The sequence below is a fragment of the Pristiophorus japonicus genome, chromosome 20 (genome assembly GCF_044704955.1).
Source record: "Pristiophorus japonicus isolate sPriJap1 chromosome 20, sPriJap1.hap1, whole genome shotgun sequence".
NCBI lineage: Eukaryota > Metazoa > Chordata > Chondrichthyes > Pristiophoridae > Pristiophorus > Pristiophorus japonicus.
This window is the reverse complement of record NC_091996.1, coordinates 73,226,001-73,245,101: the sequence shown is the minus strand read 5'-3', so window position 1 is coordinate 73,245,101 and position 19,101 is coordinate 73,226,001. Positions and strand designations below refer to the sequence as shown.

Genomic DNA, 19,101 nt, shown 5'->3' with positions numbered 1-19,101 from the left:
CAGGGGCAGCAGGGCGCATGCGCGGCCTTTCCCTGGGCCAGGAACCAGGAGGAGAGAATGTTGTGAATTTCTATCCTGGACTCACAGTCAGGGCTTTTGTAAAGTGCTGTTCCAGGCTGTGAGAAGGGCAGCATTTACAGACCGCAAACTCAAACCCAACATCACATCCACATCTCACACAGTCACTCCATTCATCAGGGCCTGAATATCAGCCGCCTTTCAATGTGGAAGGAGAAATGTTTGTCTCTTCTGTCTGGGAAAACATTACAAACATCCGTGTGACTGGAAAAGCCCCGAGACACACACACACCTGAGTGAGAGTGTTCCAGTGCAGATTGTGGAAAGAGCTTCAACCTGTTACACAGCCTGAAAAATATCGCACCATTCACAGCGGGGCGAAACCATACACATGTTCTGTGTATGGACGACGCTTCAACTGATCATCAAACCTGGAGAGATACAAGGACACCCCCACCATGGAGAAACCGTGGATATGTGGAGACTGTGGGAAGGGATTCAGCTCCCCCTCCCGGCTGGAAACTCATCGACGCAGTCACACCGGGGAGAGGCCATTCACCTGCTCTGTGTGTGGGAAGGGATTCAGTCAGTCATCCCACCTTCTGACACACCAGCGAGTTCACACTGGGGAGAGGCCATACAGTTGCTCTCACTGCGGTAAGAGGTTTGGGCAGTCATCTAGCCTCACTGAACACCAGCGAGTTCACACTGGAGAGAGGCCGTTCACCTGCACTGAGTGTGGAAAGGGATTCACTCAATTAGCCAACCTCGCGAAACACCAACTTGTTCACACTGAAAAGAGACCTTTCAGATGTTCTGAGTGCGGGAAGTACTTCAAAAGCACAAGAGATCTGCTGACACACCAACACAGTCACACGGGGGAGAAGCCGTTCACTTGTTCCGTCTGTGGGAAGGGATTCGCTAACTCATCCCACCTGCTGACACACCAGCGTGTTCACACTGGAGAGAGACCATTCACCTGCTCCGTGTGTAGGAAAGGATTCATTCAATCATCCCACCTGCTGACACACCAGCGAGTTCACACTGGGGAGAAGGCATTCATCTGCTTCTTGTGTGGAAAAGGCTTCACTCAATCATCCACCCTGCTGAGACACCAGCGAATTCACACTGGGGAGAGGCCGTTCACTTGCTCTGTGTGTGGGAAGGGATTCACTCAGTCATCCCACCTGCTGAGACATCAACGAGTTCACAAGTGACTGCAGGGGTTAGATTCTGCTGTTATTGCTGCTGTTAATCATATCCAGGAACCAATCATGTTCATTCTGAGAGTTGGGTTTGTTTCTGCTGATGTTACTAACCCTTATAACTGGACTGGAGTTTAATATTCTAGATATATGTCAAATATATCAACTTTGTTTTAAACACAGAGTGTTTGGCTAAAGAAATAATGGAGGCTTGTAAGAAAGGTATAGCAATAATCTTGGGCGATTTTAATCTTCATATTGATTGGACAAATCAAATTGGCCAAGGTAGCCTTGAGGAAGAGTTCATAACACTGTATTCAAGATGGTTTCTCGTGGAACCAACCAGGGAACAAGCAATCTTAGATCTGGTATTGTGTAATGAGACCGGATTCATTATGTATTTAACCCCTTGTAACCTGTATTACACTACCACCAGAAGGCCTACCTGTTGGAGTCCCAAGGGATCCCAGCATGCCTTGGGAGCACGGTATATAAGCAGCCCACCCACGAGGTACCTGCATTCTGGAGTCTTATTAAAGGAGCTAAGGTCACACTTGCTCATTGTACACAGTACTCAGTTTCATCCTTTATTATGAGTGTACCAATTGGCGATAAGGTAACGAACAACCGAGCGAAAATGCAAAAAACAGTTGGTATCTTGGAGAAGTTCTCAGAAGGGGACGATTGGGGCCTTTGTGGAGAGACTCAACCAATACTTCGTGGCCAACGAGCTGGAAGGGGACGAGAACGCTAAACGAAGGGCGATCCTCCTAACTGGCAGCAACCTATGGCCTCATGAAGAATCTTCTAGCTCCGGCAAAACCAACAGAGAAATCCTATGAAGAATTGTGTACGTTGGTCCGGGAGCACCTAAATCCTAAGGAAAGCGTTTTGATGGCGAGATAGCGGTTCTACACGTGTCAACGATCGTAGGACCAGGAAGTGGTGAGCTATATCACCGAACTAAGGCGCCTTGCAAAACATTGTGATTTTCAGGGATTCCTAGAACAAATGCTTGGAGACTTTTTTGTACTGGGCATTGGCCATGAGACAATCATTCGCAAACTGTTGACTGTAGAAACTCCAAACCTAAGTAAAGCCATAGCGATAGCCCAGGCATTTATGCCCACCAGCGACAGATTTCGCAGAGTAAAGAAGTTTCGGCCAGTACTGTGCATAAAGTAATGTTGGTTTCGAGCAGAAATATACATGGCAGAATGTACACGCTGGCTGCTGCTGCTCGATCTCAGATGACCCAGAGTCCACCATCAATCGTTAAAGCGAGGCTGTTAACACCTTGTTGGTGCTGCGGAGGTGATCAGCGGCCCCATCAATGCAGCTTCAAGCACTATGCGTGCAACAGTTGCAGAACAATGGGACACCTCCAGCAAATGTGCAGGTGAGCTGCAAACCCTGCAAACCACCACGTTGCAGAGGAAGATCGATCAACCGTGGATCAGGCTAAATTGGAGACTCGTACTGAGGAGGCAGAAGTGTACAGAGTACACACATTCACTACGAAATGTCCACCAATAATGTTGAAAGTTGAACTGAACGGTATTCCAGTATCTATGGAACTGGACACGGGTGCAATCAGTCCATAATGAGTAAAAAGGCCTTCGACAGGCTGTGGGGCAAAAAGGTACACAGGCACAAGCTCAGCCCCATTCACACCAAAATCAAGACTTACACCAAGGAACTAATCCCTGTAATTGGCAGTGCAGAAGTCAAAGTCTCCGATGATGGAGCAGTACACGAACTCCCGATGTGGATTGTGCCAGGGGATGGCCCCACGTTGTTTGGCAGAAGCTGGCTGGGAAAAATCCGCCGGAACTTTGACGACATCCGAGCGCTTTCATAGAAACATAGAAAATAGGTGCAGGAGTATGCCATTCGGCCCTTCGAGCCTGCACCATTAGATGCACCATCAGTGAAGGTTCACCAGACTGATTCCTGGGATGGCGGGACTGACCTATCAAGAAAGACTGGATCAACTGGGCTTGTATTCACTGGAGTTCGGAAGAATGAGAGGGGACCTCATAGAAACGTTTAAAATTCTGACGGGTTTAGACAGGTTAGATGCAAGAAGAATGTTCCCAATGTTGGGGAAGTCCAGAACCAGGGGTCACAGTCTAAGGATAAGGGGTAAGCCATTTAGGACCAAGATGAGGAGAAACTTCTTCACCCAGAGAGTGGTAAACCTGTGGAATTCTCTACCACAGAAAGTTGTTGAGGCCAATTCACTAAATATATTCACAGAGGAGTTAGATGAAGTCCTTACTACTAGAGGGATCAAGGGGTATGGCGAGAAAGCAGGAAGGGGTTACTGAAGTTGCATGTTCAGCCATGAACTCATTGAATGGCGGTGCAGGCTAGAAGGGCCGAATGGCCTACTCCTACACCTATTTTCTATGTTTCTATATGGCCCTTACGGCTAAAGGGATCAAGGGGTATGGAGAGAAAGCAGGAATGGAGTACTGAGGTGAATGATCAGCCATGATCTTATTGAATGGTGGTGCAGGCTCGAAGGGCCGAATGGCCTGCTCCTGCACCTAATTTCTATGTTTACCACCATTCAGTAAGATCATGGCTGATTATTCACCTCAGTACTCCTTTCCTGCTTTCTCTCCATACCCTTGATCCCTTTAGCCGTAAGGGTCATATCTAACTCCCTCTTGAATATATCTAACGAACTGGCCTTAACAATTTTCTGAATGAAGAAGTTTCTCCTCATCTCGGTCCTAAATGGCTTATCCCTTATCCTTAGACTGTGACCCCTGGTTCTGGACTTCCCCAGTATCGGGAACATTCTTCCTGCCTCTAATCTGTCCAATCCTGTCAGAATTTTATATGTTTCTATGAGATCCCCTTTCATTCTTCTAAACTCCAGTGAATACAGGCCCAGTCGATCCAGTCTCTCTTCATATGTCAGTCCTGCCATCCCGGGAATCAGTCTGGTGAACTTTCGCTGCACTCCCTCAAGAGCAAGAACGTCGTTCCTCAGATTAGGAGACCAAAACTGAACACAATATTCCAGGTGAGGCCTCACCAAGGTCCTGTACAACTGCAGTAAGATCTCCCTGTTCCTATACTCAAATCCCCTAGCTATGCCATTTGTCTTCACCGCCTGCTTTCAATGACTGATGTACCATGACACCCAGGTCTCGTTGCACCTCCCCTTTTCCTAATCTGTCGCCATTCAGATAATATTCTGCCTTCCTGTTTTTAACCACCAAAGTGGATAACCTCACATTTATCCACATTATACTGCATCTTCCATGCATTTGCCCACTCACCTAACCTGTCCAAGTCACCCTGCAGCCTCTTAGCATCCTCCTCACAGCTCACACCACCACACAGCTTCGTGTCATCTGCAAACTTGGAGATATTACACTCAATTGCTTCATCTAAATCATTAATGTATATTGTAAAGAGCTGGGGTCCCAGCACTGAACCTTGCAGTACCACAGTAGTCACTGCCTGCCATTCTGAAAAGGACCCGTTTATCCTGACTCTGCTTCCTGTCTGCCAACCAGTTCTCTATCCACGTCAATACATTACCTCCAATACCATGTGCTTTAATTTTGCACACTAATCTCTTGTGTGGGACCTTGTCAAAAGCCTTTTGAAAGTCCAAATACACCACATCCACTGGTTCTCCATTGTCCACTCTACTAGTTACATCCTCAAAAAAATTCTAGAAGATTTGTCAAGCATGATTTCCCTTTCATAAATCCATGCTGACTTGGACCGATCCTGTCACTGCTTTCCAAATGTGCTGCTATTTCATCTTTAATAATTGATTCCAACATTTTCCCCACTACCGATGTCAGGCTAACCGGTCTATAATTCTCCGTTTCTCTCTCCTTTTTTAAAAAGTGCTGTTACATTAGCTACCCTCCAGTCCATATAAACTGATCCAGAGTTGATAGACTGTTGGAAAATAATTACCAATGCATCCACTATTTCTAGGGCCACTTCCTTAAGTACTCTGAGATGCAGACTATCAAGCCCAGGAGATTTATTGACCTTCAATCCTGTCAATTTCCCTAACACAATTTCCTGACTAATAAGGATTTCCTTCAGTTCCTCCTTCTCGCTAGACCCTCGGTCCCCTAGTATTTCCGAAAGGTTATTTGTGTCCTCCTTCGTGAAGACCGAACCAAAGTATTTGTTCAATTGGTCTGCCATTTCTTTGATCCCCATTATTAATTCACCTGATTCTGACTGCAAGGGACCTACGTTTGTCTTCACTAATCTTTTTCATTCGTCGACGACGCCTCATGTGCCCAGGTTCTGAGCAAGTTCCCATCGTTGTTCGAGCCAGGCATTGGAATCTTCTCAAGGGCGGAAGTGCAGATCCATTTGGTTCCCGGTACGTGACCCATCCACCACAAGGCACGCACGGTACTGTATATGATGCGTGAGAAAGTGGAAATTGAGCTGGACAGGCTGCAGCGAGAAGGCATCATCATGCCAGTGGAATTCAATGAGTGGGCTAGTCCGATTGTCCCGGTACTTAAGGAGAATGGCACTGTTAGAATTTGTGGGAACTATAAAGTAACAATTAACCGTTTTTCGCTACAGGACCAGTATCCACTACCCAAGGCAGACGACCTATTTGCGACCCTGGCTAGAGGGAAGATGTTCACGAAGCTGGATCTGACCTCGGTCGACAATACGCAGGAGCTGGAGGAGTCTTCGAAAGGCCTCACCTGCATCAACACACACAAAAGTCTGTTCATCTATAACCAATGCCCGTTCGGGATTCGGTTGGCCGCGGCAAATTTCCAATGGAACATGGAGAGCCTGCTAAAGTCGGTTCCTCGCACCGTGGTTTTCCAGGACGACATACTGGTTACAGGTCGGGACACCATTGAGCACTTGAAGAATCTGGAAGAGGTTCTTAGTCTGTTGGATCACGTGGAGCTCAGGTTGAAATGCTCGAAGTGTATTTTCCTGGCGCAGGAGGTCGAGTTCTTGGGAAAAAGAACCGCGGCAGATGGCATCAGAAACACCGATGACAAGACGGAGGCCATCAAGAACGTGCCGAGACCACAGAACGTCACGGAGCTGTGGTCGTTCCTGGGACTCCTTAACTATTTCGATAATTTCCTACCTGGGTTAAGCACCTTGCTAGAACCCCTACATGTGCTACTGCGCAAGGGTGACGACTGGGTATGGGGGAATTCACAAGAGGCTGCCTTTAAGAAGACCAGAAATCTGTTGTGCTCAAACAAACTGCTAGTCTTGTATAACCCTTGTAAACGATTAGTGCTAGCTTGCGATGCATTGTCATACGGGGTCGGGTGTGTGTTGCAACAGGCTAACGAATCGGGGATCTTGCAACCAGTCACTTATGCATCCAGAAGTTTGTCCAAGGCCGAAAGGGCCTACAGCATGATTGAAAAAGAAGCTCTGGCGTGCGTTTACGGGGTAAAAAAAAAATGCACCAGTACTTATTTGGCCTCAAGTTTGAGCTTGAAACTGACCACAAGCCGCTCATAACGCTATTCTCGGAGAGCAAAGGGATTAACACCAATGCCTCTGCCCGGATCCAAAGATGGGCACTCAAATTGTCAGCGTACAACTATGTAATCCGCCACAGACCGGGCACAGAGAACTGCACAGACGCTCTCAGTCGGCTGCCATTGCCCACCACCGGGGTAGAAATGGCACAGCCAGCGGACTTGCTCATGGTCATGGAGGCATTCGAGAATGAAAAGTCCCCCGTTACGGCCCGCTAGATCAGGACCTGGACCAGCCAGGATCCTTTACTGTCCTTGGTAAGAAACTGTGTCCTCCATGGGAGCTGGTCCACTGTCCCAGCGGAGATGCAGGAGGCGATTAAGCCGTTCCACAGGCACAAAGACGAAATGTTTCTGCAGGCAGAGTGTCTATTGTGGGGCAATTGCATGGTCTTGCCCAAGAAAGGCAGAGATACGTTTATATGAGAACTGCACAGCACCCACCCAGGCATTGTAATGATGAAAGCCATAGTCAGATCCCATATGTGATGGCCTGGCATTGACTCAGATTTAGAGTCATGCATGCGAATGCAACACTTGCTCTCAGCTGAGCAATGCACCCAGAGAGACACCGCTAAGTTTGTGGTCGTAGCCCTCCAAACCATGGTCGAGGATCCACATGGACTATGCATGCCCATTTCGAGACAAAATGTTTTTGGTTGTCATGGGCGTTTACTCAAAATGGATTGAATGTGCGATAATGTCCATAAGCACGTTTGGCCACTATTGAAAGCCTACAAGCCATGTTTTCCATGCACGGCTTGCCTGATGTCCTAGTCAGCGACAATGGGCTGTGCTTCACCAGTGCTGAATTCAAAGAATTCATGACCCGCAATGGGATCAAACACGTCACATCTGCCCGTTCAAACCCGCATCCAATGGCCAGGCAGAACGGGCAGTTCAGACCATCAAGCAAAGCTTGAAACGTGTGTCGGAAGACTCCCTGCAGACCCGGCTGTCCCGAGTGCTGCTCAGCTACCGCACCAGACCCCACTCGCTCACCGGGGTGCCCCCAGCCGAGCTGCACATAAAAAGGGTGCTAAAAACAAGGCTCTCCCTTGTCCACCCTGATTTCCATGATCACGTGGATGGCAAGCGGCATCAACAGAGTGTGCACCATGACCGCGCAAACTTGTCACGCGATATTGAGATCAATGATCCTGTGTTTGTGCTCAATTATGGACATGGTCCCAAATAGCTCGCTGGCACCGTCACAGCCAAAGAGGGGAGTAGGGTGTTTCAGGTCAAATTGGCAAATGGACAAACGTACAGAAAACATTTGGACCAAATCAAATTGCGGTTCACCAACAGCTACGAACAACCCGAAGAAGACACCACCAACTTTGACCCTCCAACACACACAGAAGTGACAACTGACATCATGGTTGACCACGAAGCTGAACTCACCATCCGCAGCAGCCCGGCAAGGCCGGCTGCCCATCAGCCCAGTGAAGAACTAACTAACTCACTCACACACGCATATGTACCGAGTCGATTGACAAGGGAGCGAAAAGCCCCAGATCGTCTCACCTTGTAAATAAGTATACTGTTGACTTCACGGGGGAGTGATGTTATGTATTTAATCCCTTGTAACCTGTATAACACCTGACCACCAGAGGACCTACCTGTTGGAATCCCAAGGGATCCCAGCATCCCTTGGGAGCACGGTATATAAGCAGCCCACCCACGAGGTACCGGCACTCTGGAGTCTTATTAAAGGAGCTAAGGTCACACTTGCTCATTGTACACAGTACTCAGTTTCATCCTTTATTATGAGTGTACCAGGATTAATAAATGATCCCATAGTAAAGGATCCTATAGGAAATAGAACATAAGAATATAAGAACATAAGAATTAGGAACAGGAGTAGGCCATCTAGCCCCTCGAGCCTGCTCCGCCATTCAATAAGATCATGGCTGATCTGGTCGTGGACTCAGCTCCACTTACCCGCCCTCTCCCTGTAAACCTTAATTCCTTTATTGCTTAAAAATCTATCTATCTTTGACTTGAAAACATTCAATGAGCCAGCCTCAACTGCTTCCTTGGGCAGAGAATTCCACAGATTCACAACCCTCTGGGAGAAGAAATTCTTTCTCAACTCAGTTTTAAATTGGCTCCTCCGTATTTTGAGGCTGTGCCCCCTAGTTCTAGTCTCCCCGACCAGTGGAAACAACCTCTCTGCCTCTATCTTGTCTATCCCTTTCATGATTTTAAATGTTTCTATAAGATCACCCCTCATCCTTCTGAACTCCAAGGAGTAAAGACCCAGTCTACTCAATCTATCATCATAAGGTAACCCCCTCATTTCTCGAATCAGCCTAGTGAATCGTCTGTGTACCCCTTCCAAAGCTAGTATATCCTTCCTTAAGTAAGGTGACCAAAACTGCACGCAGTAATCCAGGTGCGGCCTTACCAATACCTTATACAGTTGCAGCAACACCTCCCTGCTTTTGTACTCCATCCCGCTCGCAATGAAGGCCAACATTCCATTTGCCTTCCTGATTACCTGCTGCACCTGCAAACTAACTTTTTGGGATTCATGCACAAGGACCCCCAGGTCCCTCTGCACCACAGCATGTTGTAATTTCTCCCCATTCAAATAATATTCCCTTTTACTGTTTTTTTTCCCAAGGTGGATGACCTCACACTTTCCGACATTGTATTCCATCTGCCAAACCTTAGCCCATTCGCTTAACCTATCCAAATCTCCTTGCAGCCTCTCTTGAGTCCTCTACACAACCCGCTTTCCCACTAATCTTAGTGTCATCTGCAAATTTTGTTGCACTACACTCTGCCCCCTTCTCTAGGTCATCCATGTATATTGTAAACAGTTGTGGTCCCAGCACTGATCCCTGTGGCTCACCACTAACCACTGATTTCCAACCGGAAAAGGACCCATTTATCCCGACTCTCTGCTTTCTGTTCGCCAGCCAATTCTCTATCCATGCTAATACATTTCCTCTGACTCCGCGTACCTTTATCTTCTGCAGTAACCTTTTGTGTGGCACCTTATCAAATGCCTTTTGGAAATCTAAATACACCACATCCATCGGTACACCTCTATCCACCATGCTCGTTATATCCTCAAAGAATTCCAGTAAGTTAGTTAAACATGATTTCCCTTTCATAAATCCATGCTGCGTCTGCTTGATTGCACTATTCCTATCCAGATGTCCCGCTATTTCTTCCTTAATGATAGTTTCAAGCATTTTCCCCACTACAGATGTTAAACTAACCGGCCTATAGTTACCTGCCTTTTGCCTGCCCCCTTTTTTAAACAGAGGCGTTACATTCGTTGCTCTCCAATCTGCTGGTACCTCCCCAGAGTCCAGAGAATTTTGTGACATAGCATGGTTAAATTTCAAATTCAGTTGGAGGGTGAGAAAGTTGGATTTCATACCAGTGTCCTCTGAACTCATGTTTGACAAATTTGCTGGAGTTCTTTGAAGATGTAACGAGCAGGTTGGATAAGGGGGAACCAGTGGATGTGGTGTATTTGGATTTCCAGAAGGCATTCGATAAGGTGCCACATAAAAGGTTACTACACAAGATAAAAGTTCACGGGGTTGGGGGTAATATATTAGCATGGATAGAGGATTGGCTAACTAACAGAAAACAGAGAGTCGGGATAAATGGGTCACTTTCCGGTTGTCAAACAGTGACTAGTGGGGTGCCGCAGGGATCAGTGCTGGGGCCTCAACTATTTACCATCTATATTAATGACTTGGATGAAGGGACTGAGTGTAGTGTAGCCAATTTTGCTGATGACACAAAGATGGGTGGGAAAGCAAATTGTGAGGAGGACACAAAAAATCTGCAAAGGGATATACACAGACTAAATGGGCAAAAATTTGGCAGATGGAGTATAATGTGGGAAAATGTGAGGTTATCCACTTCGGCAGAAATAATACAAAAGCAAATTATAATTTAAATGGAAAAAAGTCGCAAAGTGCTGCAGTAGAGAGGGACCTGGGGGTCCTTGTGTATGAAACAGCAAGTAATGAGGAAGGCAAATGGATTGTTGGACGAAGAGGAATTTCTTCTCTCAGAGGGTTGTAAATCAATGGAATTCTCTGCCCCAGAAAGCTTTGGAGGCTGGATCATTGAATATATTTAAGGTGGAGATAGACAGATCTTTGAGCGATAAGGGAGTAAAGGGTTATGAGGAGCGGGCAGGGAAGTGGAGCTATGACCATGATCAGATCAGCCTTGATCTTATTGAATGGCGGATCGGGCTTGCGGTGCCAAATGGCCTATTCCTGCTCCTATTTTTTATGTTCTTATGTTCCTGATCTTAAATAAAGGCGATTACAAAGGCATCAATGCAGAGTTGGCTGAAGTGGACTGGGAAAATAGATTAAAGTGTAAGACAGTTGATAATCAGTGGCAGATATTTAAGGAGATATTTCATAACTCTCAACAAAAATATATTCCAGTGAGAAGGAAAAACTTTAAGAGAAGGGAGAACCATCCGTGGTTAGCTAAGGAAGTAAACGATGGTATCAAATTTTTTTAAATGGCATACAAAATGGCCAAGATTTTAAAAATCGGGATAGGACGACTAAAAAAATGATAAAGAGAGGGAAGATAGAATATGAGAGTAAACTAGCAAGAAATATAAAAACATACAGTAAAAGCTTCTACGGTTATCTAAAAAGGAAGTGAGTAGCTAAAGTAAACGTTGGTCCCCGAGAGGATGAGACTGGGGAATTAATAACGGAGAACAGGGAAATGGCGGAGACTTTGAACAGACATTTAGTATCGGTCTTCATGGTAGAAGACACTAAAAGCAACCCAATAATAGATAATCAAAGGGTTATAGGGAGGTAGGAATTTAAAACAATCACTATCACTAAAGAAAAAGCACTCAGTAAAATAATGGGCCTAAAGGTAGACAAGACCCTGGACCTGATGGCCTGCATCCCAGGGTCTTAAAATATGTGGCTACAGAGATAGTGGATGCATTGGTTGTAATCTGCCAAAATTCCCTGGATTCTGGAGAGGTCCCAGCAGATTGGAAAACTGCAAATGTAACGCCCCTATTTAAAAAAGGCAGACAGAAAGCAGGAAACTATAGACCAGTTAGCCTATCATCTGTTGTAGAGAATTAAGGGATATGGGAAAATGCTGGAGTCCATTATTAAGGAAGCAGTAGCAGGACATTTGGAAAAGCATAATACAGTCAAACAGAGTCAGCATGGTTTTATGAAAGGGAAATTATATTTGATAAATTTGCTGGAGTTCTTTGCAGATATAACGAGCAGGGTGGATAAGGGGGAACCAGTGGATGTGTATTTGGATTTCCAAAAGGGATTCGATTAGGTGCCACATAAAAGGTTACTGCACAAGATAAGAGCTCAAGGTGTTGGGGGTAATATTTTAGCATGGATAGAGGATTGGCTAACTAATAGAAAACAGAGAGTCGGGATAAATGGGTCATTTTCTGCTTGGCAAACAATAACTAGTGGGGTGCCACAGGGATCAGTGCTGGAGCTTCAACTATTTACAATCTATATTATTGACTTGGATGAAGGGAGCAAATGTAATGTAGCCAAGTTTGCTGATGATACAAAGAAGGGTGGGAAAGCAAGTTGTGAGGAGGACACACAAAATCTGCAAACGGATATAGACAGGTGTGTGTGCAAAAATTTGTCAGATGGAGTAGAATGTGGGAAAGTAGGAGGTTATCCACTTCGGCAGGAAAAATAAAAAAGCAAATTATTATTTAAATGGAGAGAAACTGCAAAATTCTGCAATTCAGAGGGATCTCCGGTCCTTGTGCATGAAACACAAAAAGCTAGTATGCAGGTAGAGCAAGTGATCAAGAAGGCAAATGGAATGTTGGCTTTTATTATAAGGGAGATGGAGTATAAAAGCAGGGAAGTCCTGCTACAACTGTATAGGGTATTGGTGAGGCCACACCTAGAGTACTGCATACAATTTTGGTCTCCTTATTGAAGGAAGGATATATTTGCATTGGAGGCAGTTCAGAGAAGGTTCGCTCGGTTGATTCCAGAGATGAGGGGGTTGACTTATAAAGAGCAGATGAGTAGGTTGGGCCTATACTCATTGGAGTTTAGAAGAATGAGAGGTGGTCCTATTGAAACATATAAGATACTGAGGGGGCTTGACAAGGTAAATGCAGAGAGGATGTTGCCACTCGTGGGGAATCCAGAACTAGGGGGCGTAGTTTAAGAATAAGGGGTCACCCATTTAGAACTAAGATGAGGAGGAATTTCTTCTTTCAAAGAGTCATAAATCTGTGGAATTCTCTGCCCCATACAGCTGCGGAGGTGCAGTCATTGAACATATTTAAGGCGGAGATAGACAGATTTCTGATCGATAAGGGGGTAAAGGGTTATGGGGAGCGGGCAGGGAAGTGGAGCTGAGTCCAAGATCAGATCAGCCATTATGTTATTAAATGGTGGAGCAGGCACGAGGGGCCTAATGGCCTAGTCCTGCTCCAAATTCTTATGTTTTTATGTTTTCTGGATTGGGTAACTGTACTCTGTCTGTATTTTTGCAGTGCTGGTTATAAAGTCAGTGAAGGATAATCTGTTGTTGTGAGCTGATAATCTGGTGTCTGAAACAACAAGACTCAATTTTAGAGTCAACAGGATGAAGAAGTAAACACATCACGGCCCAATACTCCAGCTGTACATTCACAGGATATAGTCTGTTACCTAACATGTCGAGTGAACAAAATAAAGAAATATCCTAACTCAAAGAGCCACTTACAACATTTATAAATACAAGAGAGAGGTTGGAGAGTAGGGGTGACAGGAGTTGGGGTGAAAGAGGAATTGGTGTGAGGGGGCTTCACTGCTCATTATTAGACTCTGTTGAACTATGATGGGGTTTATTTTCACTTTAGAATGCTTTGAATTGTGTGTTTAACTGATCAGAGGCGGGGCTGCAGGTACTCGCGGGTCCTGGGCTGTTTCTGGTGAATTAATGTGGCCAGTGTTAATGGGGAATAGATTTGTGTGGGATCATTCTGTGCTGAACACATTGCTGGGCAGCGGGTTTGCCCTCAGTCCCAGTGAAGAACTCCTGTTGGAACACAAACCCGCCGGAGATTTAAATCCCGCGGGCAATCCCTCAGCGACGTCACTGCGGCTGGGTGAAAGATTCCTTCCGGTCTGTCCCGGGCCCCACCACCCGCTCGTGCTCGCTGATCCTCCAATCACAGCCTGACCTTTTCCTGCTCCCTTTCCCCGCGGGGTTTGAGCACTCAGCCCGCACCCGTCCTTCCGTCCCCTTTGCTCACTGCAGCGGGGCCTCGGCTCCTCTGCTCTGCAGCTCAACACTCTTTCCAATGGGAAATATCCCAGCACAAACGGTGCAGCAGGGAGATGGAGCAACAGAGGGGGCTCGGCGGGAGAGGTCCCACTTCACCCCGCATTGAAAGAGCAAAGCACCAAAGTTGGAAAAAGAGGGCCCAGGAAAAGATCAAAAGCTGCTGAGTGAAGGACTGGGACGGGGAGGTGAAGACAGTGAGCTTCCTCCCTGACACCAAATCCAGGGACCACTTACACTGAGACACCAAATCCAGGGACCACATACACTGAGACACAAATCCAGGGAGCACTTACACTGAGACACAAATCCAGGGACCACTTACACTGAGACACCAAATCCAGGGACCATTTACACTGAGACACAAATCTAGGGACCACTTACATTGAGACACCAAATCCAGGGACCACTTACACTGAGATACCAAATCCGGGGACCACTTACACTGAGATACCAAATTCAGGGACCACGTACACTGAGACACAAATCCAGGGACTACTTACACTGAGATACCAAATCTAGGGACCACTTACATTGGGACAGCTATTGTGTATGTAGGCACTCTGTTAATGACTCCATGAGGCAGGGGTATGGCACTTCAACTGTACAGACTGTAGTCCTTTATTGCAGCTCCTAGTGTGAGGACACCAAGAGATGAGATCCCTTTTATACTGGGTTACCTTACTACTAGGGGGATCAAGGGGTTTGGCGAGAAAGCAGGAATGGGGTATTGAAGTTGCATGTTCAGCCATGAACTCATTGAATGGCGGTGCAGGCTCGAAGGGCCGAATGGCCTTCTCCTGCACCTATTTTCTATGTTTCTATGTTTACTTGCAGTGCGCAGGTGATCCTTATGTCTCCAGCAGCAGCACCTTCTGGTGTACAGGTAAGGTATATACAGTTCTAGTGTTACAGTACATCATGACATCATTGGCATGCATACATAACAACCCCCCCCCCCCCCCAAGCCTTTCCCAAGTCCTCATTGCCATGACATGGGGAGGTGATCAGTAGTGAGCTGTGGGAGGTTGTGGTGAGGGTTGTGTGAGTGCCAGGTGTGATCCCTGTGCTTTAGGCTGCCCTCATTCATTCCGCCCCCCCCCCCCTCACACACAGACCATGTGGGTGTCACTGTTGGAGGATTCCTCAGTGGTGGAGCCAGTGCAATGGGTAAGGTACATACACTGTAGCGTGGGTGAGTGGTGGTGTTTGATGGTGGGCAGGACCACATGGCTGTGTGGGCTCCTTGTCCCCCATTGATGGTGGAAGTCTGGTCATCCCAGGGTCCGCCAGGAAAGTTGGAGGGTATTGGTCTCTCGCTCCTGGTGCTGGCCCTGGTGGCCAGGGGGTGTAGGGCCGATCTGGGGCAGGTTGCCGGTGGTGGTGGCTGTGCTGCCCATTGACCGCTGTCCCTGCAGTGGGTCTGCTCCCACTGGGTGTGTGTGAGCTCTTCCTGGGGCATCACATTTGTCCCAAAAGCCCAGGCTACATGGTCAGGTAGCCCGCTGGACCTTGGGGTCTCCCACAGGGGGATACCTCTGGCATTTACATTGGACCTGCAGAACCCGGTGTCCTTTAACAGTCTATTTTCTTCATACATGACACGTTGGCTCCGATCACAAATAGTCGATTCTATACTGTTATCTCTCTTTACATTAGCACTTTTAGCACTTACAACACTTTCTTGTGTATCGATGTCTCCATACAGGGTTACATTTGTCATATTAAAATTTCTAGCTTCATCGTTTAACAGTACAAACTTGTTGCTAACATCACTTTCACAAGCATTCATTACATTTTTTTCATTAGTTAATCCGGCATCACAATTTAACGTTACATTTGCATACCTGCATTCGTTTACTGCACTTTTAACTTTAAAGTCCTTGGCATCGCTGTGCCTAGAGTAAAACTGTCCCTTTAATTTCTTTGGGTTACCGGTCTCCTTTAAGGGGGCCTTCCAATCCGGTTCGCCGCTCGGTGCCACGTGTCGCTCCTCCAACGCTGTCCCTCGTGGTCTGGCCGTGGCCATTTTGATTCTAGGTTCTTTACCTCGTGGTGTAGCCGCCATCTTCGATGTAGGCTCTGGTGATCTTTTTCTTTTCCGGATCGGCCACAGACGTCAGGAATCCACCTTTTCCACCGATCTTCTTTCCTCGGAGTCCTGCCACAGCCTGGAAGGTGAGGTCTGGACATTCGGGTTGGGTGATCTCGCCATGGTGTTGTGCAGTCGTCGCCGTGCAGTTGAGCTGGACGGTAGGATTTCGAGGTGCAGCGATGGATCCAAGTTCGGAGCGGCGTGGGATGTCGATCGCTGGAGCCCAGAGGCCATCATCACTCCGACCGAATTGGACCTGCTTCATCCAACTTCTTCCCAGCAGCGTTGGACCATCGCTGGCAACAATCCACAAGGGGAGCTTGTTCATCACGATGTCCATGCTACCAACGACTGGGATGGTTCCTTTTGGTGTAGGTGAGCAGCTTTGCCTGGATAGGAGACACCTTTGGTCGTTAGGCGGGATTGTTCCAAAGTTTTTCGAAGGTCATCTGGTTCATCAAAGACTGGCTCACACATGTATCAATCTCCATCGAAACTGGAACTCCGTTGATATCCACTTCCATCTTCCATGGGGAACTCTCGGTGGAGCAGGTATAAATTCCGCACTCTTCTTCCAGGGGTGGAGCAGCTTCGTCTTCGTCAGTGTCAGAGCCCAGGTGATCAGCCAACTCTTCAGCGACGCAGTGAGTAAAGCCTTTTCTGCACATTCTCTGAAGGTGACCTTTCACGTTGCAGCCTTTGCAGGTTTAGTCTTTGTAGTGGCACTGGTGGGCCCTGTGGTTTCCTCCACTGTGCCAGCACGGGGCAAGCCGGTTGGCACCATGTGGCGGACTCAGGGTTACAGGACTCAGGGCAGCATTTCTGCCTTTGAAAGTCGCCATTCTGTTCACTGCGCTTGTCGGTTTAGAGTCCTGGTGTGGGTCATCATTCGTTTGGAGTCGCAGACGGAAATCATGAAGGCCTGGCTCACTTTGATTGCCTTCTGCAGGGTGACTGTGATGTCCGCAGAGAGAAGTTTGTGGAGGAGGCCCTCGTGGCCAATTCCAATAACAAAAATGTCCCTGAGTGCTTCTGTGAAGTGGTCGCCAAAATCACACAGTGCAGCCATCATCATCATAGGCAATCCCTCGGAATCGAGGAGGACTTGCTTCCACTCCAAAAGTGAGTTCTTTGATGGCTGAACAGCCCGATACGAGAACCACAGACCCTGTTACAGGTGGGACAGACAGTCCTCGGGGGAAGGGGTCGGTAGGGCTGGTTTGCCGCACGTTCCTTCCACTGCCTGCGCCTGGCCTCTTCATGCTCCTTGTGTCGAGCCTCAAAGAGCTCAACGCCCTCTTGGATGGACTTTCTACACCTTAGGCGGTCTGTGGCCAGGGTCTCCCAGGTGTCAGTGGTGATGTCGCACTTTACCAGGGAGGCTTTGAGGGTGTCCTTATAACGTTTCCGCTGTCCTCCTTTGGCTCGTTTACCATGAAGGAGCTCCGCATAAAGCATTTGCTGAGGGAGTCTCGTATCTGGCATGTGTACTATGTGGCCTGTCCAGTGAAGATGATCGAGTGTGGTCAGTGCTTCAATACTGGGGATGTTAGCCTGGCTGAGGACACTGATGTTGGTGCACCTGTCCTCCCAGGAGATTTGCAGGATCTTGTGGAGACATCATTGGTGATATATCTCCAGCGACTTGAGGTGCCTTCTGTACATCGTCCATGCCTTAGACCCTTACAGAAGGGCAGGTATTACTACATTCCTGTAGACCATGAGTTTGGTGGTAGATTTGAGGGCCTGGTCTTCAAACACTCTTTTCCGCAGGCAGCCGAAGGCTGCACTGGCACACTGGAGGCGATGCTGTATCTCCGCATCAATGTCTGCCTTTGTTGATAAGAGGCTCCCGAGATATGGGAAATGGTCCACGTTGTCCAAGGCCACGCCGTGGATCTTGATGATTGGAGGGCAGTCCTGTGCGGCGATGACAGGCTGGTGAATGACCTTTGTCTTACGGATGTTAAGCGTAAGGCCTATGCATTCATATGTCTCAGTGAATACATTGACTATATCCTGGAGTTCAGCCTCTGAATGTCCACAGACGCAGGCATCGTCCGCATACTGCAGCTCAACGACAGAGGTTGGGGTGATCTTGGACCTGGCCTGGAGGCGGCATAGGTTAAACAGCTTCCCACTGGTTCTGTAGTTTAATTCCACTCCAGCGAGGAGCTTGTTGATTGTGAGGTGGAGCATGGCGGCGAGGAAGATTGAGAAGAGTGCAGCCAACCTTCTTAAATCTACAGCATACTTAGCAATTTCTTGGCCTTCGGGGCGCTGGTGAGTGTAAAACTGGTGTCTGGCTGTGAGGATGCTTTCTTTGGGTTTCAGTTGTTCTCGTATTAAGGTTACAAGCTCCCCATAGCTCTTGGTTGTTATCTTCGCTAGGGCTAGCAGGTCCCTGACGAGGCCATGGATGGTGGGCCCATAACTACTAAGCAGGATGGCCCTGCGCTTGTTCGCCAGTGTGGCCGGTGAGTCCCCATCCAGGTCGTTGGCGATGAAGAACTGTTCTAACCTTTCCACGAAGGCATCCCAATCTTCCCCATTGGTGAATTGTTGGAAGTTGCTGAGATTAGACATGTTGTGCATGGAATTCGTGACCTTGTTGCCAGTTATTGTGTATGTAGGCACTCTGTCAATGACTCCATGAGGCAGGGGTATGGCACTTGAACTGTACAGACTATTGTCCTTTATTGCAGCTCCTAGAGTGAGGACACCAAGGGGTGAGCTCCTTTTTATACTGTGTTACCTGCAGTGTACAGGTTATCTTTGGGTCTCCAGCAGCAGCACCCTCTGGTGCACAGGTAAGGTATATACAGGTCTAGTGTTACAATACATCATTACATAAGAACATAAGAATTAGGAACAGGAGTAGGCCATCAGATTCACATCCCAAGGTGGATGACCTCACATTTTCCGACATTGTATTCCATCTGCCAAACTTTAGCCC

General features: G+C 47.4%; 1 protein-coding gene across 1 annotated transcript in view; it reads left to right on the top strand.

The window, feature by feature from the left end:
• Positions 1–44: 44 nt before the first annotated feature.
• Positions 45–19,101, top strand: part of LOC139232569 (zinc finger protein ZFP2-like) — a 55,009-nt gene continuing 35,952 nt past the window's right edge. Inside the window, exon 1 of the mRNA XM_070862996.1 lies at positions 45–1,231. Within this exon, the coding sequence (XP_070719097.1) occupies positions 477–1,231 (755 nt within the window). The 5' untranslated portion in view covers positions 45–476. The remainder of the gene's footprint in view (positions 1,232–19,101) is intronic.